This window comes from Apis laboriosa, unplaced genomic scaffold, assembly GCF_014066325.1.
Source record: "Apis laboriosa isolate Shangri-la unplaced genomic scaffold, ASM1406632v1 scaffold17_cov146, whole genome shotgun sequence".
NCBI lineage: Eukaryota > Metazoa > Arthropoda > Insecta > Hymenoptera > Apidae > Apis > Apis laboriosa.
In genome coordinates this window covers 542,555-570,407 of record NW_025222181.1, presented here as the reverse complement: position 1 = coordinate 570,407, position 27,853 = coordinate 542,555, and the positions used below count along the sequence as shown (strand labels likewise).

The window sequence follows — 27,853 nt, the reverse complement described above, 5'->3', positions numbered from 1 at the left end:
TGCGGCCCCTATCCAGGATAACTGTAAATCCGTGACAAAGAAAGAGAGAGACAGTAAAGAAAGGAAGAGATAGAGTAAAAGACAGACCTTGGACTGACCGCGAACAGAGTAGCTAATCGATCTCTGAACTTCGCGAACATCGTGTATGATCGTAAATAGTGACTATTGGAACAGTGATCCAAGAAAAACTTCGTTTTGTTAATATTATTAATATTATTAACAATATCATCATAGATTTTTTTTTCTTTCGAAATGAATTTTAATAAGGAATGCTATGTCTAACTTGCATTCGGATCATTGACATTGGACGAACATTTGGAATTCTGTTTCGTTACCGAAAGTGAAACGTTTGCCGCAATCGCAGTTTTTAAAACAGACAGTGATTGGCTGATTATTAACTTGAAAAAGACTCGAGAAGTGATTATTTGTGCGATTGATGGTTCTGAGGAATGCTATTGAAATCGGACGTGGGAATGGTGGCGTGAAACAACAAAGCAAAAGTCACGTTAGCACGCGTAAACGTACATCAGGATGCCAAAAATCTTCCTGATCAAAAATCGGCTGCATCAGCAGCAACTGAGGTTGCTGGAAGCGCAGCACCTTGGAAAAAGCCCGCCACTCTGTAGTGGTAAAGAAAGTCCTCTTGGCAGTACCGAACCTCTCAGTCTTATTGTGAATAAACATCAATGTAAGTTTTTTTTTTTAGATTAATTAAATATCTCAACAACAAGGAGAATTTTCTAGATTATCATAAAAAGAACATACTATTATTTCAATCAAACATTCAGTATCATTCACTATCAAGTAATTTATTTTGGATTAGAGAATAAATGATATAAATTATTTTTTTCAAATCTTATTTTAATTGAGAAATTATTTTTAAAGTACAGTACAACATAGATCATAAATGATCCAGAATCATAGTTAGTATTATCCATCAGTTAATGTTTTCAAATGTAACATGAATCACAAATGATCCATAAATTATTCAAAATGTTATCAATCTTTATTCTAAAATATAATGTAGCATGGGTCACGAATGATTCAGGATTGATTATTATTAATAATCAATTGACATTTTAAAATATATTTCGATGAACTATGGATCATGAATAACTGATTCAGAATCAATTTATTTAAGCATTAAATCAGATTTAATTTCACAATTTGTATAGTTTGAAAATTTCGTATAAATTAACAAATAATTTCAGAAATCAATATATGTAAATTGAAGAAATATTGTTTCGTGAAAAATTACAACAATTTTAAAAAAAAATAACAATTTATAACAATTTTACCAGCCCGCGATAAGAAGATTCGCTGCAAAGATTGTAAAGCAGGTTTCGGCCGGTTCATTAAAATTCTCTGTTTCCTTCGACTTGGTAAGACTCCTTTCTTGCACTTGACTGTCCTAAGAAAGAAAAGAAAAAAAATGCGCGCGCGAGAATATTTTAGGCCAGCCTGCAGGTGCAAACAAGAGTCGTGTGCACAGGTGCCGTTGCAATTTAGAAGTGCATTTGCAAATTTGATTTGTAACGCTGTCATTATCTTTTAGCATTTTATATAACATGTCATTGTTTTACGATCTATTACATTAACATCGGGAACTTGAATTTTTTTTCAACTGTTTAATTTGATCACGTAAGAAAAATTGAGAAAAAACGCGTTACGAAATTCAATCATAAAATTAATAATAATTTCGTATTTCTTTTCGAAAAGATAGCTAAAGAAAAAAAAACATTAATTTGTAGATTATATAATAATTCATGATGTGACATTTGTCAATCAACGGATCATTTCTTTTTTTAATCATTGGTCAACGGTATATAGTGCATAATGATATGTAAATAAGTTTTTCACTTATAACGTTATTTCTATGAAGAAATAAATTTTCTTATTATTTCATTTTTTATTATTTTTACGATTTCAGTTAAATCATTTAAAACAAAACAGTTCGACAACGATATTCTAACGTTTCATTTTTTTCTATCATTGAACGTTATGAAAATATAAATAACAAATAAGGAAACTATTCGATATTTTAAATTTCCAAATGATTTCAAAATGATTTTAGATTATGTACCTAGTAAATGTAATAATGTCATTTTAACATCATTTCTTCATTGAATGTATAATACGTATAATGGATAAAAGAAACAAAATTAGTCGGTATTTTGAATTTCCATGTTCAAAATCGGAGGCTGATTTTAGGTTATGTAATTCATTGAAAGACAGGTTAATTGAGTGTTTAGCCTGAGGCGCCTATTCGCAGGCATAACGCGCGATGGTAGTCTGACGCGATTCTTTTACAACGGTATAGTGAGTAGACAGAACGATGAAGTTGGTCCTAAACTGGTTTAGAAAAATGACTCGAACCGGTTCCTCGTTTTTCGTCGCCCCTTCTATTTTTTTTTCTTTTTTCTCTATTGCTACAGACACGGTCGATCGTTTCGAGAGCTCGATGTCGATGGCCTCGTATCGATTATCACATACCGCAGGTGCAAATTTATTTTCCCACAATTACTCATTAATCATCTCGTATTATCAATTAAGATGTACAAAACTCGAAAACTTATATTGATAAGTTTTTATTTTTGAAAAAATATCTTTTAATAATAATCGAAAAGAATTAGAATCTTTGAGTTTTATTTCGGCGAATGCACGCATATGATTCTTGATTATCGCTCAATAAACTGAATTGCTAAGCTGTTTCGATAAGTAACAATTATCACCATCCATCATGCAACTGTAAATTTGCAACCGTATCTTTGGTGAAATACTAATTTAATGGAATAATAAAGGCTAGACAGATAAGATTGGAATGAGATAAGCAGACGTTCGTTATTTTATTATGTGAAAATTTATTATGATACTTATTAAAATTTATTATTATTAATTTATTAGTGTTTAATCAGAATCTTCTCTATTTAGGATTTTTTTTGTATTTAATTATCGGTCATTACCAACGTTAACTATAGTATATGTGACGAATATATTTGAAATTCATTCACTATAGTTGAAATTCATGTCACAAACTATAGTTCCTGTATCCGATTATAGTCAACATTTACATAATTAGTATTAAGTGCTCAATATCTATGTTGACTGATGTAATTGTTTAATTATATGAAAAAAATTATAATGTTTTTATTATTTTTTCGTTTTGCAATATTTCAATAGATATTTCAATAGATATTATTATATTAATATTACGATAAAAATCATATTTTCAAAAAAAAATTTTATTTAAAAAAATTTAATGAAATTCTATTATTAATATTAATTTTATTGATATTATGTACTACAAATTGTTCGAAAATTTTCGAATTGCTGAAAATGAAATTATTACATATTTTTTTAAAAAATAAAATAATATAATATTTACTTCTCTTATAATTCAAAGCATTATGAAAATACATATTTATCTGCTACGAAAGTCAAACCTCATTTCAACTTTCTAGGTAAAAAGCATTATAAGTAGAAAATAATTAGTGAAAGACAAAGATGGATGGAGTGTGAAATTATTCACTTCATTAATAAGGGATTCTAAGGGACTTTTCCTTTAATGGAGGATGAGTATTTGAAAACATATGTTTTAGCATAATGAAGAAATAAGAAAAAAAGAATATTTAAACTTGTCGCTTATATTATAATATATTACTATTTATGTAATTAAAACTAATTAAAACAAAATATATATAGATATAGCAATATACAATATAAGAGAATTATATATATTAAAGTATATGATATAAAGAATAAATCTATTTATTTCATAAAAAATTCATTTTAAATTGAAATTTATTTTAAATAGATTATAAAAGAATCACGTAGATTAATTATCGATGATACAATGCAATTGTTTCACCTTCGTAGTTACATCGATGTCCCGTTAATATTACAAGATAAAGAATCCATTGAATATTAATAATTGAATAAAGTCTACGTACTTTGTATCTAGATTTATTACGTCTATTCATTAGATGAGATTCAATAATTTATCGAAGCGACAATCTTTGCTGATACATTGATTGTGTCCGCGTGATTGTGAAAGTATTCAATTCGTATTTAAATTTTTCTATATACACATTCATTATTTAGTAGCACACAATATCTTCGACGCGGCACTTCCACGTTCATATGCGGAGACATCGACGCCCGCATAAGCAAGACGCCGCGATACTTTTTATGCGTTTTAGCATTAGCATAATTTACCTGCATACGCGAATAATGTGACATCGTGATTATTCTATTGACTGTATATAATATGGTATATTCAACTATTTTTAAACTTTTAAACTTTGTATATATAATACACATATATATATTATATTATATTTGTATAATTATATATATTATTCAGTTCTTATTAAAAGAACTATCATATGTTATATATGTCATAAATTTCGTGCATATATCATTTTTTACAAATTTAAAATTTACTTCTTTTATAATTTAATATTTACTTAAAAAAAAAAATAATATATGTTCATATATTATTTTCGTGTAAAATAATTTACAATTAATATATTAATCGATTATTTCAAATAAAAAAGATTTTATAATTAAATTTAAACGAGAAATTCCAATTATTGAAATTTCAATTTTCGAAAAATCTGGTTCTTTATTAATAGCTGAATATTTTTTTTTTTCAAAAAAGAATTTCATTTTCTAAAAATTCAATATTATATCTTATAATAATTATGGTAAAAAAAGGATTTTCAATTATTTTTATCAATATTTTAATAATATCAATATATCAAATTATCATTGATCTGAAATAACATTTAATAATATATAAAATGAATTTTATTCTATTGTACAAACGATTTCAAACAATTTCAAATAAAAAAATTCAAGAAAAATATATATTTATTCATTCAGAATAATTGTTTTTAGGCGCGTTTTACTCATTACGATTCAATTTGGTCACGCATGCGTTACGCGATATTGCGCAACCCTCGCGCCCGTTACAATAAGAATTTTCAAGTTTCGCACGGTTCTCGTACATATTGCGCAACACTTGAGAACGCTCACGATCGTCAATGTCTGTAATTCCACGACGGCCAAGGCAAGCCTCGTGTACCGATGTAGAGAATCCTGTGTCGGGTCGAGAACAGATTGAGAGAGAGGGGGACAGAAGGACGTAGCTGGTTCGCAGTCGTAAATAGAAAAGTGACCGAGAGGAACGAACATTCCACGAATCATAGAATTATTCTTATCGAGCGTTTGTTACTTGTGCGAAGATTTATCGTCGACTACGGAAACTAGATGGACGATAAAGGAAATGGCGTTCGTGAAGACATACTTACATTCTCGCTTATGAATCATTGGAAGTAATCACTTCAAAATTAATAGAATGATTTTTAATGTACACATAAATAAATTATTTTATAAATTATATACTCTAATTATAATATTATATATTGATACGATAAAATATTTTTGTTGCACATTATTATTTATTATATTATTATTATAATTTAAATATAAGATAATTAGTATCAATCATATTGTTTATTTGTCTGAAATGTAAGTAATATCAGATGATTTATGAATGAGAGTAGAGTTTAAATTCAATAATTTTTTTTAAAAAATACTTCAATGTTTATTTATTGGAAGTTTAAGTGATTCATTCTTCTATGAAACAAATGTGTTAAAAAATTATATTAACATTACTTTATCAGTTTGTTTTTATTAAGTTCTTAACTTAGTTTAAAAATTCTGTCTCGAATTAACACGTTAGAGATTATTATCATTTTACTTATTACTTATACTATATTATTAAACGCAAGAATAGAATACATTAACGCATAGAATATATTAAATTCAATTTGATTAACCGTGCTTGTTTAATTTTCAAAAATCTTAGAATTTTTACTTATTGAAAAACTGAAAAAAAATTAAATAGAAAATTACTTAATTTAATACTTTACTTTTATAATAAGTAAATAACAAAAGGTATTAATTATTTTATTAAATATTAATAATTTTATTAAAAATACGAATTTTTGATCAATATATCTATTTGTAATTATATTAAAAAATATTCAATGAAAAAAAATAATTTTAATAATAATAATATTATTTTATTAATGAATTTTACAAAAAATATAATAAAAGGAAAAAAACTCGAGTCAATATAATCTTTTGCTATTTTGAACGAAGTTAAACGCGGTACTATTTAAAATTGTGTCACTTTCCAAAGGTAGCGTATTCACAGTCTAGTCTGCTCGTGATGGAATAGGCGAACACGTTGCACCAGTCAGAGGCGACGTTCGGTTGTCGTTGACACATAGGTTATCGCGCACCTGTGCCAAAGACTAGTACACCAGGATGTGCAGTCATTGTGACGAATTACAATGCACTGCTCGCAGTGTTCATCATGCGTGCATTTCACGCGTGTGCGTGTCCTTACCTGTGTGTACTGGTATGTGGGTATTAGAGGTATAGGTTTCCTCTAGTGATGGGAATGACAACCATTCATCAATATTTTGAAAAACTCATCAAAATTTAATACTGTTAAATTTTCATTGAAACTTTACAATTTTTAATTTTTTATGATAAATTATAATAACAGAAATAGATACGACATAAAAAAATTGATTCATAGAAATCAATGAAAAATCAATAAATAATTAAATGGCAAAATGCTATTTATAAACAAATATAGAAAATATTAATCTCTCATTGTGATATCTGAATATTAATAATCTATCAATATTCTATAACTTTTAATTTATAAATAAAATCACAAATATATATAATTTATTTGAACACAATAAGATATCCTAGACTTTATTTTATAATGTTTAATTACACGAATTTAACACGGGCCAAAAATGATTCGGCATTGTTTGCTCGAGCGTTCGATTGTTAATACCCCTATTTTATCCTACTTTCCCCTACTTGCTACTTATCCTAAAAGTATTAAATAGTCAAAAACAATCGCATACTATATGAGAAAAGTAGAATTAGCAATGGTCGTCCATCCGCAAGGACTCTGTGGCGGTCGCAACAGATTTATCGAGTCGAGCATTTTCTGCACTTGGCCCCTTTGCTTCGAAAGAATTTCGGTCACGGCCCTCTTGCGCCATTAGCCTCCGCGGCACGGTAGTCGTTAATACGGCTGTTTCTGTGCGGAGTCTCTTGGCGTGTGTGATGGACGTCGGTGAACAGGTGCTTATGTGTGCACTAGCCAGACGTACATCGTACTTTTCTGTTCTTCTACCTGCTTACACCGCTTTCGACCACGAGAGCTGAACCTGTTCTCCGCACGGCCAGAGGTCCACGTCGTGTCGTTTCAAAGCCAACCGACGCGACATATCTCTCCCCTGGCATTCATTCCGTTCACTGGCATCTCCCCTCGAGATGTTGTATATGCTCGTACCTTTGATTATCTTTGTTAGTCGTTTTAGTTGGTTAATTAGAATTTACATTCGTGATTAAACTCGATAATGAGATTTCGTTTTTTTTAAAGAATATTAATAAGTAATGGATTATCTGATAAAAATAAATATGAAATAATTGATATATTGATGATTAGAGATGTCAATTGATATTTTTTTATTTATAAAAAATTAGTATTGGAAGATTGCATGATTGCAAGCATGCTGCAAAGAATATTTGTTGAGCAATTTTATATTTTTATAAATATTAAAAAATGGAATTAAAAAATAAAATTTAAATAGAAATTTATTTCACTCTATAAATCTATTAATATTTTTTTTAAATATTGAGAACTTTATTATAGATATATTCTTGGATATTATATCTGTCCTATAGTTCTCTGCAAATTTACATTTTCTATTAATAAATTAATATTTGCAATCTAATTATAATATAAAGCTACATATTTCACAAAATTAAATTTCTTTACTACGCATTAAAAACTAAAAATAGAAATTAATACGTATCTTCTTAGAAAACCTAATGCTCATAATATTTACTTAGGTAAACTCAGAGCTCGGAATTGACCGCAAGCAAGAAACGAAATTCGAGCCTTGTTTTATCTTTGTCAATAACGAGGATCATAAGTAGAAAACGACAACGAAAGATTGAACGAAAGACGAAGAGGGACTGAAAGTTCAAGCATTTAAAGAAAATTATGATGCTTTGTTCGGTGTGAAATTATTCGCTTCACTGAGTCCAAGAGGACTAATTCTTAGAATAGAGAAAAATAAAATATTTTCTCAAATAGTTTTTGTTTGGAAACATTTCTATATTTGTTTCAATTTATTAATAAGTAACAGTCAAAATAATATGTTAATAAATTTTTATTATTATTTTGAAGATATTCATGCATTATTTATAAAAATATAAAAACTAAAATTATGTATACATAGTAGCATATAATTCACAAATTTTTTATTTTAATCTTTTAATATTCATATCAAAGTGAAATATATTGTAAATTATAGGAACATTGGCAAATTCATGAAATATTTTTGTATTGTAATATAAAAATAAAAATATTTATATTTTTTACAATTCAACATTTTAAAATCTATTAAGCTTTAAAAAAAGAAGTTGAAAGAAAAATTCATCATAGAATTAAATAACACTTAACTTCAGAAGTTTATTTTTTCAAGGCAGATGCATGGTTGCACCTGTAACTAATCAGTTTCGTTTGTTTTGAATCTACGTGCAATGCTGTTCTTCCATTGTCTTTTATGCTAAACGAATAACGATATTTTGAATCCGTGTCTTTCTATATCTATATATATTTTGTCTTTGTAAAATCATTTTTAAAAAAAGAAGATACACATAAATTTTTTTTCAAATTTTATATATTAATAAACTTGATTAAATTCTATTTAAAAATATATTTAATATTATGACAATTAATTAATTTCAAATGTAACTGTAAACTAAAAAATTCACTGTAAAAAATCAACAATATATTTTTCATGCATAAAAAAATATAATAATTTCAATATTAATAAAAATAAAAAAAATAAGTAATAAGTAATTTAAAAAATTTAAAAAAAATATATAACAAATATATAAATATTATATATGATATAATAATATATAATAATATTATATATTATTACATGATATGTAATAATAGTTAATGAATATTAATATTATAATACTTTCTCTCTTTATAAATAAAGAAAATAAGCATATTACATATAAATCATTGAAATTGATCAATTGACGATAATAAAATCTTGAAGATTTTCTAAAATAAATTATGAAACGAAATGATCAGAAACTGTAAAGGACAAGCAGGTGCATTCACCAAAGAAATGAAGAGCAAAATGAAATGAAGTTTTAACCGAATTGTAAAACTGTTTTTTTCGCGATATTCATTTCCATTTACGATTGAAAAAAACAATATTCCATGAGAGGAATCGGGTTGCATTCACGATTCGTGTTATTACGTTCAACAAACACTGTAATTAGGAAGCCATCGCATATCGACTTGATCGCGATCTTCCATCCGAGCACACGAATATCATGACATCTTGCTTAAGTATTATTCTTGATAATATACGAATATATGATATAAATGAAAATTTAAAATCCGAAAATTATATGTGTCAGTTTGCAAATTTTATTATTCTTGATATAATTTCGGGTAATATTTATATAACGACATGAATGAAAATTTTAGAGATAAATCGAAATTTAATTTTTATTTTAAATTCTTGAATTGAAATTGAAAGAATCCAGATTCAGAATGATTATCTTTTTTTTTATTTGAAAAGTATTTATAATAATACTAATACTAATACCAATAATCTAACAATAATTATTTTTTTAAGAAAAATTTAATTTTTATATAAAATTTATAAATAATAAATTAATGATTGAAAACTGATGGTTAAAAATTGTTCATTAAATTATTTGTGCCTGGAATTAAATGCTTATTAGTGTATTTAATATATCAATTTTATGTGTAAATTATTAGTAGATTTAATATTCATAGTCTTTTCGATCTAAAAAAATTGTATATATTCTATAAACATAAAATTTTTGAAATAACAAAGAATAATTTATAAAAATCAATTATATTTAAATTTTAAAAATTAATTTTATAATGTTATATTATGTTACTATAAACATATAGATATAATAATTGTAAAAAATTAAAATTATCTAGATCTTTTTATTTATAATTTTTTAATCAAAATACATCTTTTTTTTTCAAAAATAAACATTCTTCCAAATACTTTTGACTCAAATGTTTCGAGCTGTAACAAAACATTGCGACGCAAGTGTGACTCGTTGCTGCGATTTTGCGATAACTAATGTGCGAAACGATTGTGAGTGACAGGAAAGAAAAAAGAGGGGAAAATTTTCCACTTTGGAATATTGAAATTATCGTCCGGTCGAATAACGCGAGACAGCATCGTACCGGTTTTTCCTGCGCGTTTCTTGTAAATCGTTACGCTGGAACACACCGATTAACGTTATGTATGTTTTCCGTATGCGCCGGTACAACGAATGTCAAGGCTTCACGTAGATCTTGAAAACATGTTTCACGCGTACGTCCAATTCGATGCGACTATGCGCTTTAATCGATAGAAAAAAAGTAAGCAAAAAATGAAAACTAGCTAGGCTATTTGCATCTCATTATAACGAAAGACTATTTTGTATTATGCTAATATGAACTTTGTTTATTTATGAAGAAGATTTTTCCAATATACTATGATGATACTTTTAGCACATATTGAAGATGGATATTTTTGCATTTGTTACCTTATGTTTTCGATATATAATATATATAATATAGTGTAAAATTATATGTGATTTAATGAATTATGTTGATAAACAAATTTTAATGAAATATCAAAATATTTATAGAAGCATCAAATGCGATGATAACAATTCTGTTTCATGTGAAATTGCTTATTTCACTGGATGCTTCTTGATTAATATATTCTATCTATTTTTCGATATAACTTTTATATTTTAAGTAAAATTAAAAAGCTCATATAAATTTTCTAGAGATTTAGAAATAGTTTAATTTATTTATTCTAAAAAAAAACGACACAAAGAAAATAAAAAAAAAAATGTCTTCTCGAACATTTCGAAATACATATTAGATACAACTCTTTAATTAAAAATGGTAGAATAGTAAGGATGAATACTTGAAGTGAGTGAAAAAAATTAGAGAATAAGAAAAGTTCAAGCATATGAATAAAATATTCATTAGTAAATCTATTAACGAGGGAAGTTTTAAGTATTTTAAGAATCGGCACTATTGCATTTTTAGTTCATACTTAAAACTTATTCTCACTTCTTAACGAGAATGAGAATAAGTCTAAGTAAAATAAAAAAGGATATTGATATTCGACTTTTCCTTGACGCAGTATATGAAAAAATACAAAAGTTCTTCTTAAGCAATTTCAAGAAATAATGAGAATCAATCTACTATCGAAATGCACAGATTTTTTTAAATGAAATACATACAAATTGAAAAAATAACGAATTTCAATTTTTTAATATTTCTATTATTCAAACTATCTTATCCTCTAACATTGATTAAATAAACGAAATTCCATTCTATTGAAGTATTATTGTGTATTAAAATTATTAACTAGGAATCCCATGATTTTTGAACGATAGCATTGTTCTACATTTTCTCATCGCGACAATAGTTTCTCATCGCGATTTTTCACCGAGGTCAAGCGCGAAATATGATCTGCCTTGATCTTCCGTTCCGCACTGCTAGAAAGGTTGTTCTCCGCGAGAGGAGAGGTACGTTAGAGGGAGAAACGTTGTGTTCGGAGAAGAATTAACGGACGACAGGAGGAGGGACACTCGTGTGCGCGCCTCCATTACGTAAGGCAACCGTATAGCTGCGTGTGCAGTGTCACCTTGCTGTTCGCGATGCTTCGACCCACGCACGGTACCGCTACGCAAACGCTACATAGATGTACGACGTAGCTAGCCGTCTTTGTCCACAAAAGATCTTCCTTTTTCAATTTTGTTTTTCACACTTCGCCTATCACTTATTTATCTTTGAAGAGACAAAGATTCGTTTTTTCTTATATTATTCTATTGTTGGAAAATGTACAAGCACTGTTTTCATTTTTTTCCTTTCTTTTTTCGAAGAATTAATATTTAAAATTTTAATTTTATTTCATTTTAATTCAATAAACTTGTTCTTCGCATGATTCAAGTTAAGAATATGATAATATATGATATAATAATTAAAACTAATTTTCGGAATGCAATATTGTATTGTAATAACAATAATAATAATAATAATATAATATATAATAATAATAATAGAAAAGATAATAGTAGAAAAGTTGAAACATTAATAGTTTTAGAATTAACTTTATCCATTTAATTGTTGCAAAATATACATTTTAATTTTCACTGTATATTTTATTTTAATATTAATTCGTACAAATTATATACTATTTTGAAATGAGTGGATAGTTTTTATATTTCATTAAAATATAAAAAATGATATTTGTAACAATAATATACATTTAAATTATTATAATATAATATATCGAAATTATATATTTGAAGTTATATATTTGAAGTTATATCATACCGTATATAACATAAAATATAAAATATTCAATCTATTTTCAGTGTCTAAGAAATAAGAGATGAAAAACAGAATATAATCTTCTTCCATGCTTATTGCGTTTCAATTAAATGAAACATAAATATTTAATTTACATACAGTAATAAATATTTGCCCATGATTTATAAATTAAATTGAATTGATATGTTCGAATAGAGATTTATTTAATATCTCAGCTTTCTATTTATTTATTTGTTTCACTTTATTTCAAATTTTCTCCAACTCTGTTCAGTCGCCAACTTATACTCGACACACGTGCATGACCAATAAGGTGTGACTGTTGAAAAGAATGCGTACCGCGAATAACAACGCGATCGACATTGTTCCGATGCCTTGCATCAAATCCGTGACAACCGGTCGACGCGACGACTATGATTCAGACGCAATGATTTGTGCATCGTTTTTATTATAATCGTAAGTTGTATATGACGATTCGCGCTAATTATGAATGCTTTACGTGTTTCGTGAATCATGTGTCATTAAGAAAGCCTTCTCATAAAGGGCTTTCAGGAAATTAAGGAAACTAAACGATGTCACGCATTAAAATGTTATTAAATGCTATTTTTTGGAAAGTATTTTAATGTAAAATTTCTTGGAGGCTAATATAATTATAGTAAAGGAATAAAATTATTCTATCTTAGAAATGAATGATGTTTGAATATTTGATAATGTGATTAGACACGAAGCTTGAAAGTAAATATTTAAAGATGTGTTAATAAATTTTTCAGAATTTTTTGCATGATGTAAATTTGCAAGAGACATACCAAATCTGAAAGATCTCAATATATCACTCGATCATAGAGTTAATAGGATTAACACTGTTTGTTTTGTAGAAATAAATGAAATCGTAATTTATTGATTTATTCTCGAATACTGGCAGTATATTAATTAAACAATTGAAAGCTAGAATCATCTCATTTTTTTAATCGATGTTAAATTCGCATGGAATAAAATTTAAAAAATTTTATTATCATTAAATAAATAATTTAGAAAATTAAAAATTATATATATTTAATTGCAAATTAAAATTTATAAATTATAATTGATTCTTGTTAAGTCAGATCCACGTGTAAAATTTCTTTAAATTAAATCAAAATTATCTAAAAAATTAGCATTGACTTAATAATAGCTTTTTCCAAAATAATTACTTTTGGATCGTTGTAAGAGTTAGATTTATAATTGATAAGCAAATCTATTGGTTGCCTTATTTCGACCAAGACCTTGACTAATACAAATTGTAATGGTACACATTCAAAGTACATAGATATACGAAGGCTATCGATCTCTCGGCGGACAGGATGAGAAACGAATAAATCGGCCGGTGAAAGACAAATTCACCGTATTGTTTGGCCGCGTTATAATGTCCGTGTGAACGCAATAAACGATAAACGGATAGCGTGCAAGCGGTGAAGGTTCGTAGCTCTGCGAGTAGCCAAAAGGAAAGGAAAGGAAAAACTGGAGAAAAAAAAGGATCCAAGGAGTGGTCGGACGTAAGTAGGTCGGCTAAGTCGAGGCGTTTCGTTCGATTGAGCGGACAACCAGCCACGAAGCCGACGTGAGGCCAATGGCTGACGAGTCGCTTCTCCCGCCGGAATACATTTTCAAATCTGGTTCCATCCTTTTGATCGAATGTTTATTCATGTTGGGATACGAATTTTAATTCAGATTAGAACTTCCTCTAATTGCTCGTAAGAGTATTTTTTTGTAAATTGACACTGCGTTGAGAGTGATCGTTAATTATTTAAAATATAGAGAATGACTATCTGAGATTAACTATGACTCTTAACGCGATATTTATTTGTGAAAAATATTTCGAAAACAATTTTGAGAAACAAATTGAGAAACTTATATAAGGTTTATAATTTTTATTTATTATTATCTTATGAGGTTTCTGTGAAAAATCATTATTTCATTTTGAATTGATTTGTTCTTTTTTTTTTTTTAATAAGTATGAATGAATTTTTATATTGTTGTAAGAACAAAGTTCATATTATTCGTTCATATTCATTCTATAGATATTTTAAATGTACGTAGAATTGGTAAATTGATCAGATAAAAAAATGCAAATTAATTGATTGATTTCTAATAGATTTAATCAATTCATAAGTATGCATATTTGTTAAAATATCGAAAACTTACTACTTACAAATAAAATCGTAAATGTTTGTGCAATCAACTTTTTTCCTATTATTAATTTAAGAAAGAATGGGAATGGAAAATATTATAAGACTTTTGAACAAAAATTTATATTCAAAAGATTTTATTTTAATGTACCTTTATGGATTATTAATAATAAACTATGCTTGAAAAACATATATAATTTGCAATCAAAATGTTACATTTAAAATTTTAAACATAAAAATAAAAAATGTAAGCATTCGAAGATCAAAAATCGAATATTTTCCTTCAAAGTGGAAGTTATCGTAACTTTAGAAGTATTTTTAAAAATAATGTAATTTAAAAATTTAATTTAAAACGGGATTTTAAATTTAAATCAATAATCAATAGTATTAGTATCGATTACTAGTAACAGAATTGACCCGAGAAAAAATATATACGACGTCATCTCATTCGTCATCGTAGATTCTTCAACCCGTTACTTTTTAACATTAAGCCTCGTGGGGCAGTCGAACGTTCTCGCTTGCCTTGGACCATATCTTTATAGCGATCGAGTTCGCAGGGTCCTCATTTAAAATGGAACTGTCTACGCAGTACGCTCGCTGAAACGTTATTATCGTAGTATCTTCGTTGTACCTTTCGGTTCTGCGATTAGGGATATTCGTGTAAGATGGAACGAAATCAAGATTGACAATGAGAATAAATCATCGCACATAGTACATTGCGCAGCAGTGACTCGCACATCTCAATGTCATCCGATCTTCATGTGATGATTTCAATTTTTGTTAATGTTTTTATTAATTTAATAATTAATTTAATGTAAAAGAAACTTACGAGAGCATTGTGTAGAGTCAAAGTAGATTTTTTTATCAGATTTTTTTCACTTCAAATCGATATAAGTTTCGATTGTTCAAAAATTGAATATTACATATTTTATGATAGAACGTTTTACATCGTGTTAATTTAATATAGAAGAAGAAACGTTACGAGGGTGTTGCGTACGGTCAAGGCTCGAACAGCTATCAGATCTTTCTCGTTCACCGAGAGTCCGTCCAGTCGTTCAAGACTTCGTAACCGGTCTCCTCCTCCTTCCCCTCCTTCCCCCTCTCCCCCATGAAGCCTCGATTCGCGATAAGGATTCGAAGCGACTGGATCCTCTGTACAGCTAAATTGCTCGAAAACTCGCAACACGTAAAGTCGAATGGCCATCGCTAGTCTCTCTCTCGGCAGAGAGCTCATTCCTGCCGAAGTAGACTCGAAGTACCGGTTCTTGTTTCTTTTTTTCCTTCTCTTATAGTCTCCCTTTCTTCCTCTCTCTGTCCAGACAAATGAAAAGAAGGCGAGCAATGGATGGAAAGAGAAAAAGAGATAGGGACTTCCTCCGGGGAGAGAAGAAGCGACTCGAAGAAGCGAGACGAAGAAAAAGATCGGTACACCGGTCACGAAGCTTGCGCAGGTATTTATAGCACGGCCCCGGACCTGTTCGAGGGATTTGGTCGGAGAATCTCACGTACACCGGTCGATTCTTTTCTACCCGAAGGTTGCTCAACCGTGGACGGACGGAACCGCCATTTTGGTTACTCTTGAGCGCGGGATTTGTTGTTACCTTCGGGTTGAAAGTGTGACGCAACGTATTGCGTAAAAACCGCGTCGTTAGAAGCGGTCTCTAAACGGTTGGCCCACGGTCTTTGATATTACTGTGAAATCTCACTGATCGTGGAGACATGTTTCGCCTGAGGGACGAGGCTTTCGCGAATGGCGCGGTAGCGAGAATGAAGGTCATTGAAAATATTAATATGACAAGTATCATATACCTTCTCTTAGAAAATTTATTGTACATATTTATTTCAGATTTGAAAGAAATAAAATAGGAATATCATGGAATAGAAACTTCATTCATTAATAAAAAATTATTTTCTACGAATCAAATTGTTTAAAACGTTATCGTTCATTAAAAAAGGATATCAAATAAACTTTTATATAGAAATTTTTTGTCATTCGAATATCTCTGCAACATTTCATCTTTATAACTTCTTTCTTACTCTTCTTTGAATATTTACATTAAAATATTGCAAAACATTGCTACTGCTTTATATATGTTTATTCTAAATATAGAATATCAGAAATCAAAATTATATCAGTGTTTGAATATTTTTGTAAATATTTTAGTAATTATATAATTAATTCATAATTGACCGATCATAAGTCAATAGAAATCATTAGATATTACAATCGGTCGTTGAAAGAATGATTAAAAGCGAGGAGCGGAAATGGCTTTCCTCGTGACTGGTCCCATACTCGGCGCGCACGTGCTCGCAAAAAGCGGCGTGTCCTCGCGGTCGGTTTCCTGGTTTACGCTCGAATGGCTTCGCCGGCCGACACGATGTCCTCGTGCTCCATTCGCGAAACAGAGTCGGTGTCAAAGTCAAGAGAACGCAGACGCAAGCGGGCCTCCGATAATGGAAACAGAAATTACTAAACGCGTCCCACCGATCAAACGATTCGTGACTGCGTGTAATTGCCTTCCATATCGTGTCCTTGGAGGGCGCTCCTCGCGCTCGCATTTATCCGTCATAAATATGATCGTCGAACGATAGAAAGTTGCACGAATATGTAGCTTTTTTTAACTTGTATTTCCAAGGTTATTGTTATTTGATATTGAGAACGTCAATTGAATGAAATAGAGAGTTAATTAAAGAACTTGGAAACGGTATTATTATATCCGATTAAGTTAGGTTAGATTATATAAATTAGATATTACGTTAAATTAGATAATATATATTAAATATTAGATATTAAAAATATTAAATACCGATAATTTTTTATAGAAAATATATGTAATATGTTAGTTATGTTAGATATAATAATGAGAAAGTAATATCGAGAAAATAATAATTTTCTCAACTACATAAATAAATCAATTTACTGTATTTATATATATATAAGATATAAAAGATTTTTTTTATATTTTTCGTAATATTTGCAAAAAATTTATGAATATTATAATTTTATTATTTATTCTTACATATTATGTTACAATTCAAAGTTTGATCAAATTTTGAAGCTAATATACATAATCGACATAATTCAATTTATAATACACAATTTACTTTCTTATATTCACAATAAGACAATTAATAAAACATTTTAATACTCTTCTTTATTTTGTAACAAATTCTTACTAGTTTAAACGAATTTATTTACACACATGATTATTTTAATTTTTTTGTGTGCAATTTTCATTTTCTCGAACAAAGTTCGCCAACGGTTTTCTTGTAAAACTATTCTCGGAATATCTGTACGAAGGAAAAGATTAAAATTCGCAAATTTAGTTCGGTTTTGTCAACGAAATTTCAATGTCCAACGCGTCTGGAATACATAATGAGCAAACGGTTACAATATGGATTCTCGTAAAGTCAGGATGGCTGAATTTACGAGCAACCTTGAGGGGGTTCGTAGGTACCGTATGCTATACTCTCTTTCCGCACGTCCTTCACGCACTGCCTCATAATTTGTCCTCGATCAGCGATGTTATATCTAAAGCTATCATTAAAAGTCACTCGAGAAATCACTGCTTCTATGAATGGTGAAGGGCATTTGATCTTCTGATCGACTGATTTTAAGCAGTTCATTAATCTAATATTTATACATTTGAAAACATAGAAAGTTTCGAAATAATTTAACAACGATCTCGTTTGAACATCGAAAAAAACTTGAATGTATTAGTAGAATTATAAATTCTCGAGTAGTATATTAAACGTTATCAAAATAAATTCTTAAGTAACAAATACTAAACTACTTAAACGAAACTTTTAATTTATTTGTTTATTACTCTATCTCAAACAATATTATTCGAATAATAACTCATTTATAGGATAAATTATTTTAACATTTGTTATTTTATTTTGAATAGAGAAATTTTTTTATAGAGAGTCAAAAGAGATCTAACAGTCAGTATTACAATTTTCATTTTTTGAAGATTAATATAAGAAAGAAAGATAAATAAGAATAAGAAAAAAAAAAGAATAAGAATAAGAAAAGAAAAAAAAAAAAAGAATAAGAATAAGAAAAGAAAAAAAAAAAGAATAAGAAAAGAAAAGATAAAAATTGCAAGAAAAAAATATCAGAGATTCAATATAAAAAAATTTACAATATATAATGATAATAATACGATTTATAGATCGCGAGAAAACGGATGATGATCGTGCGACGACCCCGGAATCGCTTCGCAGTAGCAGTCCGGCTTCGTCTCCGCCCCCTCAATGGCAGTCGACAAATACTCCGGCTAATACGCCACCTAGACGATTTATCTCGAGTATCCTCGGTGGAGATATCCCATATGGAAGCAGAGGTCATGTTTTAACCAGGGCGGAGCGCAAGGAATACAGCAATCCCCCAATTGCGCCCTCTTCTAGTGATGCTACACAATTCCTTACGAAATCGGAAAAATTGGTATTGCCTAGACCAAGCACTCCTCCAAAAACGCCTAGAGTCGAACCACCCACACGGGTCTCAGTCATTCAAAGGGTTCCTTCCCAAAGTCAATCTGCATCGAGAAGAGAAGATAAGATCGAAGTGCCACAAACTCAAGAACCAGAACAAGTAATTATATCTTTTCGTTTTACATACGTTTCTTGCAATTGATATTGTCTCTCTCTTTCTCTCTCAACAGTTATATTTTAGTTCACATTTTTCCAATTTTAAAATGATTTTTAAAATGATCGTTAATTGGCACTTTTATACATTTACTGAATAATTAAATTTATGATTTAAATTTGTAAATCAACAATTAAAAATATATATAAAATAAATCCTCAGATAACAGATATCTTTACTCTAAATTTAATTCTGGACAACATAATAATTTCTGAGTAACCATAATTTAAAAATGTATTATCGATTCTGTTCTTCGATTCCTATTAAACAAGAAAAAAAAAAAAAAAAAATTAATTTCAATTTTGAATAAACCGATTCTAAAATAAAAATATAATTTCTATACTTCAATATCGAATTTATTTAATAATGAATATATGAATAATGTTATAAAAGAAAAAAAAAAAAGTTTTTGAAATTATACTTTCTGTGATTACTGAAATACTTACGTTATAAATACTCCATTATTATCAATATAGCTCGCGGTGTTTGTCCTTCGTAACAGTAGTGGTTAACACCTCATCAAGGCTAAACTTTTCCGCCCCGCTCGCCCGTTTCCCCTCGCCGGCATACCAGGAAGAATTTTATGAATACCAATAGGAACATATGTTAATCCATACCGCCAGTCCCGAGCAATCCTCAGAAATGCGTGACAGCTGACGTTACTCGTTATCTTTGCAGGAGCAACCTATCGATTACGCTGTGCCGAAGAGAAAGGAAGAGGACGAAGAGCGAGGCCGCGAAGGCGCAAAAGTGTCACGCGCGATAGGTAACTCGATTGCCAGGCCTCTCCTGGCCATGAGACTGTCCGGTCCCCAAGTGGTCCACGCAGCCGCCGGTCACGGAAGATCGTCTAATTCCGGTGGAAACGGCAGTTCCGGGTCCAGCAGCAGCTCCAACAACTCGGGCAGTTCCTCCTCTTCGAATTCAGGCGGAAGTGGCAGTTACTGTGGAGGAGGAGCGGCCACAGGCGGTAGCGGAGGTGGTGGTGCTGTGGGCGGAGGTGCTGGCGGTGGAATGAATCCTGGAGGAAACGGTGGCCGTGGAAATTACGGGCCAAGTTCACCGCCCACTGGTTCTTTGCCGCCGTTCTACGAATCCCTTAAAGGCGGCAATAATCTGGCGAATTTTGCGAATCAGTATAACAGTACTCAAGGTACGACTTTCAATGAAATGTTTTTATTATTGTGGAATTTAGAGGATAGACAGTCAAGATAACTGTTCAAAATAGGAATCGTGTTATTAATTTCGATCAACGACATATCCTTGAAATATTTTGTCAACATCATTCTTCCGAACAACGGTTACTTAATTTTCAAAATATGCAAAAATATTTTATATTTCGTATATCATATTTATTTAAATAGCATGGATATAATGTTGATTTAACTAATTAAGTAAAATTAAATAAAAAAATAAAGAAAAGTAAATGAATTAAATTATAATATTTTCACATATTTAATTTTTTAAATTAGTGTAAAAAAATTAAGTAACATGTTCTTCATATTTTTTGAAACATTTGCCAGGAATGCGTATATTAGTAATTTTATCATTTAAACTTATTATTTTATATTTAGATTAAATTTTAAATACTTTTAACTAGATTGATTAAACTTTGCAATGGTTAGTCAACAATTAAATTGTATTGATTTGACCTTGGCTTAAAACGTATACAATTAATCGATAACGTAATATATATGAAATATATTGAAAATATATCATATAAATCATGTATAAATCGTATATGAAAATATTTTCATATAATATTGGAAACTAAGGAACAGTAAAAAATTATTTAGAATAATAATTGGCAATATATTTCAAATAAATCGAAAATCAATAAAATAATTTCTATATTAAATAATTCTGATTAGATTTTATAAATAAAATAATCGTTTCAGGAAATGGATACCTGACACCATCACCAACAGTAGGGATGGAATGCGACACCGGTCAGCAGGACGTGAACTCACAGCATTCCCAATATAATGCTCAAGAAGGCAAGCAATACTCCCTATTGCAAAATGTCTGCGCCTCGTACGGTTTAACGTTGAAGGAGGAAGAAGATTTATCACCGTACAAAATTCAAGCGAATGATCTGTTATCCGGTCAATATGGCGCATATGACATGACTGATACGGGAATGATGGTAGATATGGTGACTGGCGCAGTGGTGGATCCTCTTCAATTCACTGCTACTCTAACGTTTAGTTCACCCTCCGATCATACCGCCCTCTTAGAAAGTCTAAGTGACGCTGCTGATCTCTTCCTACCGAGATTACCGGCTGAAGATGGTAGCAATGATCTTTTAGAAGAATCGTTACATTCACCAGCATCAGCTGGAAGTGGAATTGGTCAAGATAATGGACAAATGACCACTCCTGTAGAACCAAGTGTTGACCCTTTCCCAGAGCACAGCATGGCTTTGACTAGAAGCTTCGATACATCGAGGTAAATATTATGGACTATATAATATATCTCAAAATTGAGCTGCTTTTAAAGTGCGCATCTGATATGATTCGCGCTATGTAAAGTAATCATACCTTTCGAATTTTATTAGATTTGTTTAAATTGTCTATTTGCTTTATTTTGTTTGTAATTCATTAAAAAAGTAATTAACAATTGTGAGTAAACTTAAACTTTTAATATAAAATTTAATTGAAATTATTCTTCATAGTATTCTTCATAACACATAGATTTAATTATTTTTCATATTTCAATGTAAATAGTGGTCGAATTTTCACTATTTTTATTTACTTGTTGAAATGACGAATTATGTGTGACTATATTAAATATTTGCGTATGTATCGTATCGATTGCTCAAAATTTATTTGATAAAAATATTTAAAGAAAAGAATTTTTTTTATGAAAGTATACTATATATTCATTTTATTTTTATTTTTATCTGAAAAATGTGAATTTCCATTTTTTCAATAGCCTGATTCTCTTTTCTATCTAATCAGTATTCGAAAAATATATGTATTACACATACGTGAATATTTAAACATTAAGCAAAACCAATGGACAACGATTTAAATCAATTATCGATTAGTTCTCGACGAATATTTTTGTATTTGAAATATGTATATATATTTTGTATATATGTGTAACTACAAGATCAACACAAAAATCAATAACAAAGACTATCGACTCAGAATATAAATATAGAAAAAATTCGGTTGGTAATACTATAAGATTGTGTAAGAAAAATAAATATCAAATTTTGAAAACCTTATTTTCAAAACAATATTGAAAACAATAAGTTTATTTTAAATCATTAGTTTATTTTATACAATTAAATATATATTTTAATTTTTAATTTTTATTTATTTTATAGGATGTTAATTTTCGGATACTTATATATCCGAATGTATGTATCTTATATTATGTATCTTTTATCTATTTTAACATTAAATTATTATGACAAATCAAACTAATTTGAAATCAAGAAGTAAATAATTTTTGTTTAAATTAATAAGTTTAATTATGAATGATTTAAACTAACAATTTTTAAATTTACGTAATGTTCCTATTATCATATTATATTCCTATTAGTTAAATTTTAAACTGAAAAAAATATGATTGCTTTATGTTACATTATAAATTAATCGTTAAACTTTTCAGAAAAAAAGGATTATTTTAGAACATTATTATAAATAATTATAATCTTGAAGAATTAAAACGAGTGAATTCGAAAGTTGTTCATTGACTATTGTTAAATAATACAAATGAATAATCATCTTTGTTCAGGCACTACACGGCAGCTCCTCAACATTTCAGCACTTCGAAATTAGGACTAACTTATGCTACGGGAGAATCGAGTTATCAATCCGTTTCAAAAGAACGACCCGAACTCGCGCTTCACATTAATCAAAATCATCAACACCAATCCGAACCACAGCTGCAACAATTGCAGATACAGGTGCAGTTGCAGCAACAACAACAGCAGCAACAAACAACATCCACTTCACCTCATCAACAACAACATCAAGGATTACTCAGTCCGGGATTAAGCTTCACCGGTAGTGGTTAGTGTTTATACCGCTTCTTTCCGTTTCATTCTTCATGAAACAACTTGTACAAATCACTTTATTTTAACAATAATGTCTCCATAAGTGGTTATAGTTATTATATATCTCGATATAATTTGAGATTATTTTTTATATGAATATATTCATCATATTCATATAATGATTTTGTTGATAAAAATAAAATCAAAATAAAACCAAGCACAATATAGTTAAAATGATTTTTGAAATTGATAATAATAATATCATATCATAATAATATCTATATGTATTCTTATTTATTTTTAATTGCTTATTCTTTTTCATTTGTATCACTCGTTATTACATTTTTTGTCATATTCTTGTACTTATATACTTTTTTTTCTTATCACTGCTAAAAATATTATAAAAAGATAAAAACAAATTGAACGAAATGAAATTAAGAAATTCAATATGGCAAAAAAATTATATGCTACTTCTTAATTTATTTTGAAATATTTCCATTTATGAAAACATTAATGTAACTGCAAAATTAATAACAAATTATTTAAATATAGGTGATTTTAAAGTTTTAAAGTTTTAACAATTATATTGACTTTAAGGTCTGGAACTAGATTCAGGTAGTAGTGTGGGTGGAAGTTTACCAAGTCCCGGAGCAGCGAGCTGTTCGTTAGACGCTGCTTCTACTAGTACGTCGCCATCTTGCGCTTTAATGGAGCATGCGCCTAGCCCAGCAGCCACTGTATCTTCGGCATCGGTAAATACTGTGCAATCAACAGGTCCAACTGGAGAACCACCACTGACGCAACGGGTCGGTGTACTGCAGCAAAGGGTAAGCACCCGAAATTGATACAGGCAAAAGCATACTTTATTTCTTTAGCAAATTGAATGCGACTAATTGAATCTGTATGGCACTGTTTTGTTCGATAATTCGAAAGCTTGCCTCTTCTTTCTCCTTTATCTTTTCTCGTACAACTTTTTTCATCTCTTAACACATTCGGATTAAGATGTAAAACAATTGTCGAAGATAGAAAATTATTGTAAAAATACAAATAAGAATTGAATAACATGTTAGTCATTATAAGATTATAAACTTCATTAGTATTCAAAATTAAATAATAGCACTACTTTTGAGTTCATTGATAAAAGAATCACTATATTTCTATAAGAATTAAAAAATAAGAAAGTTTCATTAAAAAACTAAGATTTTATGTGTAACATAATATTTTCTTAGTTTCTCATTTGTGCAAATTAAAATTTAAAAAGTTGTCATCAAGTTTTCTGCAAGCATACTAATTTTTCTATATAACATTCCAAAATGCTTAAACATTGCCATATAGACAATTGAAAACTACAAAAAGATAATTGTTTATATAAAAGTAAAATTTAGTTTCATACGAAACCATTCGAATGAACTGCATTAAAATCTATGCATATATACGATTATGCAATGCCAATCAAATTGAGTGCTTCATCCACTGTCAACGATTTAATTGTGAGGAGGATATATACCGATAGAATTCATTCTTTTTCTTTTATAGCTGGGGTTACCTGGTGACTGTCAGTTGGAGTTCGTGAACGGTGGCCACGGAATTAAAAATCCACTCGCGATTGAGGGTCAGAGACAGGCAGCAGCTAATCGTGAGGAAGAGAGAGCAGCTCGACCTCCGCCTGGCAAGGTAAACATCATTCTTTGACACTTTTCCTCCCTACACTGTATAATTTTATTAACTTGTCTAGATTAGCATTCCATAAGCTATAGATTTACACACCTAGATTCTAGTTCCCGATTAGTGTTCCACTTTTGCAGTTGTTACATATTTTATGCAATTATATTTGTTTGATAACTCAAGGTTATAAAAGACATTTAACGATTTAAGAAAATTTGAAATTGATTTTTCAGGACGACGATCCAAATCGTTTCACGTGCCGTGTGTGCAGCAAAAATTTCAGTCTGCAACGATTGTTGAATCGCCACATGAAATGCCACAGTGATGTGAAACGTTATTTATGCACATTCTGTGGTAAAGGTTTTAATGATACGTTTGATTTGAAGAGGCATACTAGAACACACACTGGGGTTCGACCATATAAATGCAATCTCTGTGAAAAGAGCTTTACCCAGAGATGTTCCTTGGAAAGTCATTGTCTTAAAGTTCATGGTGTTCAGCATCAATATGCGTATAAGGAACGTCGAACAAAGGTAAGAATTTGAATTTGTTCATTTCAGTTACTTTAAATAAAGTTATCTTAAATACATTTAATAAATATAATGAAGTTTTATATATATATATATANAGTTTTATATATATATCTGTTCACACAACCAAATTTTTTCTAGCTATAATTTTTAGCTCAATTATTTTATTTTTAAAATTATATTTTATTTTAAAATTTATATTTAAATTTATTAATAGAATATAAAAAGTATATTTTATATAGATTATATTATGAAAATATATTTGATATTATATATATTACATTACATACACATATTTTATATGAATGTTTATTATATGAATGTTTTGATTTTGATTAATTTATTATTGACAAATCTCTATTTTAAAAATAAAAATATAAAAACAATTATAGTTATCAAAACCTTAACTTATAAATTTTTATTATATGATAATATTTATTATATGAATATATGAAATTTATTAATTTAATAATAATAATTTATATTAATTTGTTTTTATTTGCTCTATTTAGGTATATGTATGTGAAGAATGTGGTCACACAACACAGGAGCCAGAGGTTCACTACCTACATTTGAAAGATAAACATCCATACAGCCCGGCTTTGTTGAAATTTTACGATAAGCGACATTTCAAGTTCACCAACAGCAATTTCGCCAACATGTTGCTCCAGGTGCGCACGTAGACTCCGATTAGAGTACAGTATGACAATTTAAAATGTCGTCATATAAATAAAAAAAAAAAATGAAAGGTAACGAGAAAACATAATTACATGTTTCTTTGTACCTTGGGAGAAACAAAAAATAAAAAAAAATAAAATAAAATAAAATAAAATAAAAAAAACGTTCAAAATTAAAAATTATAAAGCTAGGTTGATAGGAAAGGGTGGGAGGGAAATGCATGAACGAAGAAAATGAATCGAAAGAGAAAAAGGTTATAGTTTCCTAAGAGCGATAAAAATAAAATAGATAAATATAGAAAATGATATGTAGAATACGAAGACACGAGAACGAAATCTGAATATTCAAACAAAAGAATAGCAGATACAAGAACACGAAATTGTTCTTGGTCATGTAACTCTTCAGGGTGGCCTGTTGCAACGGGACTCGCGGAATACGGACAGCTGCGTAAAATCAGCCTCGAAAAACCTTGAAGCGCCACTTCAACGCTCCTCAACATTGTTGCATCTGGGTCGAGCTTCCAGTTTCTGATGACTAATACGAAAACTGACTGGGAAGAAGAAAGAAGAAAAATGGCGAAATGGAGGAAAGAAGAGCCGGCTCTGATTTTAGAAGAACTCGATCTAAATGTCATCGAATCCCGAAGTAAACGTCGCGCGAAAAGTACCTGTAGGTGGCTCCCCTTTAGCGGTGACACATAACAGCATCGAGGGCCAATGACGATCAGATTTATATTAACAAATTCTAAAAAAATCTATATAAGATTTAAACAGACTCGTGACTTTCAAACCTAGACGAAAAACGAAAGAGCATATTTGTATACACAGTATTGCGCTACCGAGTACATACACGATCTTTTTTAGATTTTACCGATCTTAAGTTTATATATATATATATGTACACGCGTATATGTATAGACTATGATATATATTTTAGATTATAGAAAAAAACACAAGTCAGTCGTAAAGAATTACACCTGAAAACTCGGATTGAACGTTTCAGGAATGATGATTATTTCTTCTCGTTGATAAGATTTTTTTGCACGAGATGGGATTGACCAATTGATTTTTTCGAACGATTTTTTTTTCTTTTTAGCGATGCACGGCAAGTTACGTTGCTTTCCGACTTAGAAGGTGAAAAATTATGTAGAAATATCTGATATTAGAGATATTTCAGAGATATGTCAGATATTTCTCAAATTTTTGTTACACCGAGATAACGATACTTCTTTGATGAACATATCGTGTCTCGAAGTAATTGTTTCTTATTTTTAATCGTTGCGTTCCTCGTTTTGACTGATGCGTTCGGGGAAATATATTGCGGAAATGAATTTTTTTTTTTAGTAGATGACTAATGCACCTTGGGAAATCTGTGATATAAGACACGATTTTACTCATTACTCCAAGATTTCGCTTTTTGCACTTTGGTTCTTTCATGGGGTACGCACCGATATAATGGAGTGAGATTACACACATAAATATACATTTTTTTGAATTCACATTAAACAATAATTGATATTTTTTTATTGTTTTTGACTTCAATACGATTTGTACTTTTAAAGTATCAAAATTTTTATTAAAAAAATTAAGCAAAAAGAGTACATTTACAAATATTTAAGGCTTCCACTTAATATATAAT

At 29.3% G+C, this 27,853-nt stretch overlaps 1 protein-coding gene across 2 annotated transcripts; it reads left to right on the top strand.

The window, feature by feature from the left end:
- LOC122711769 (transcriptional regulator ovo-like) lies at nt 1-27,853 on the top strand. Of its 2 annotated transcripts, none has more exons than XM_043930805.1 (10): nt 1-688; nt 18,858-19,279; nt 20,012-20,486; nt 21,232-21,781; nt 23,081-23,358; nt 23,940-24,148; nt 24,879-25,016; nt 25,241-25,540; nt 26,050-26,208; nt 26,621-27,853. In XM_043930805.1, the coding sequence occupies exons 1-10, from the start codon at nt 532-534 to the stop codon at nt 26,744-26,746; spliced, it is 2,814 nt and encodes a 937-aa protein (XP_043786740.1). In that variant the 5' UTR covers nt 1-531; the 3' UTR covers nt 26,747-27,853. The 2 variants fall into 2 exon arrangements, with proteins under 2 accessions (XP_043786740.1, XP_043786739.1); XM_043930804.1 differs by having other exon boundaries at nt 23,940-24,169.

Bases quoted from the DNA above. Each gene is read 5' to 3' on its own strand.
- LOC122711769 (XM_043930804.1), top strand. From the start codon at position 532: ATGCCAAAAATCTTCCTGATCAAAAATCGGCTGCATCAGCAGCAACTG. The intron at 19,280-20,011 runs GTAATTATATCT...TTATCTTTGCAG, and splicing joins AAACTCAAGAACCAGAACAA to GAGCAACCTATCGATTACGC. The intron at 25,017-25,240 runs GTAAACATCATT...TTGATTTTTCAG, and splicing joins CTCGACCTCCGCCTGGCAAG to GACGACGATCCAAATCGTTT.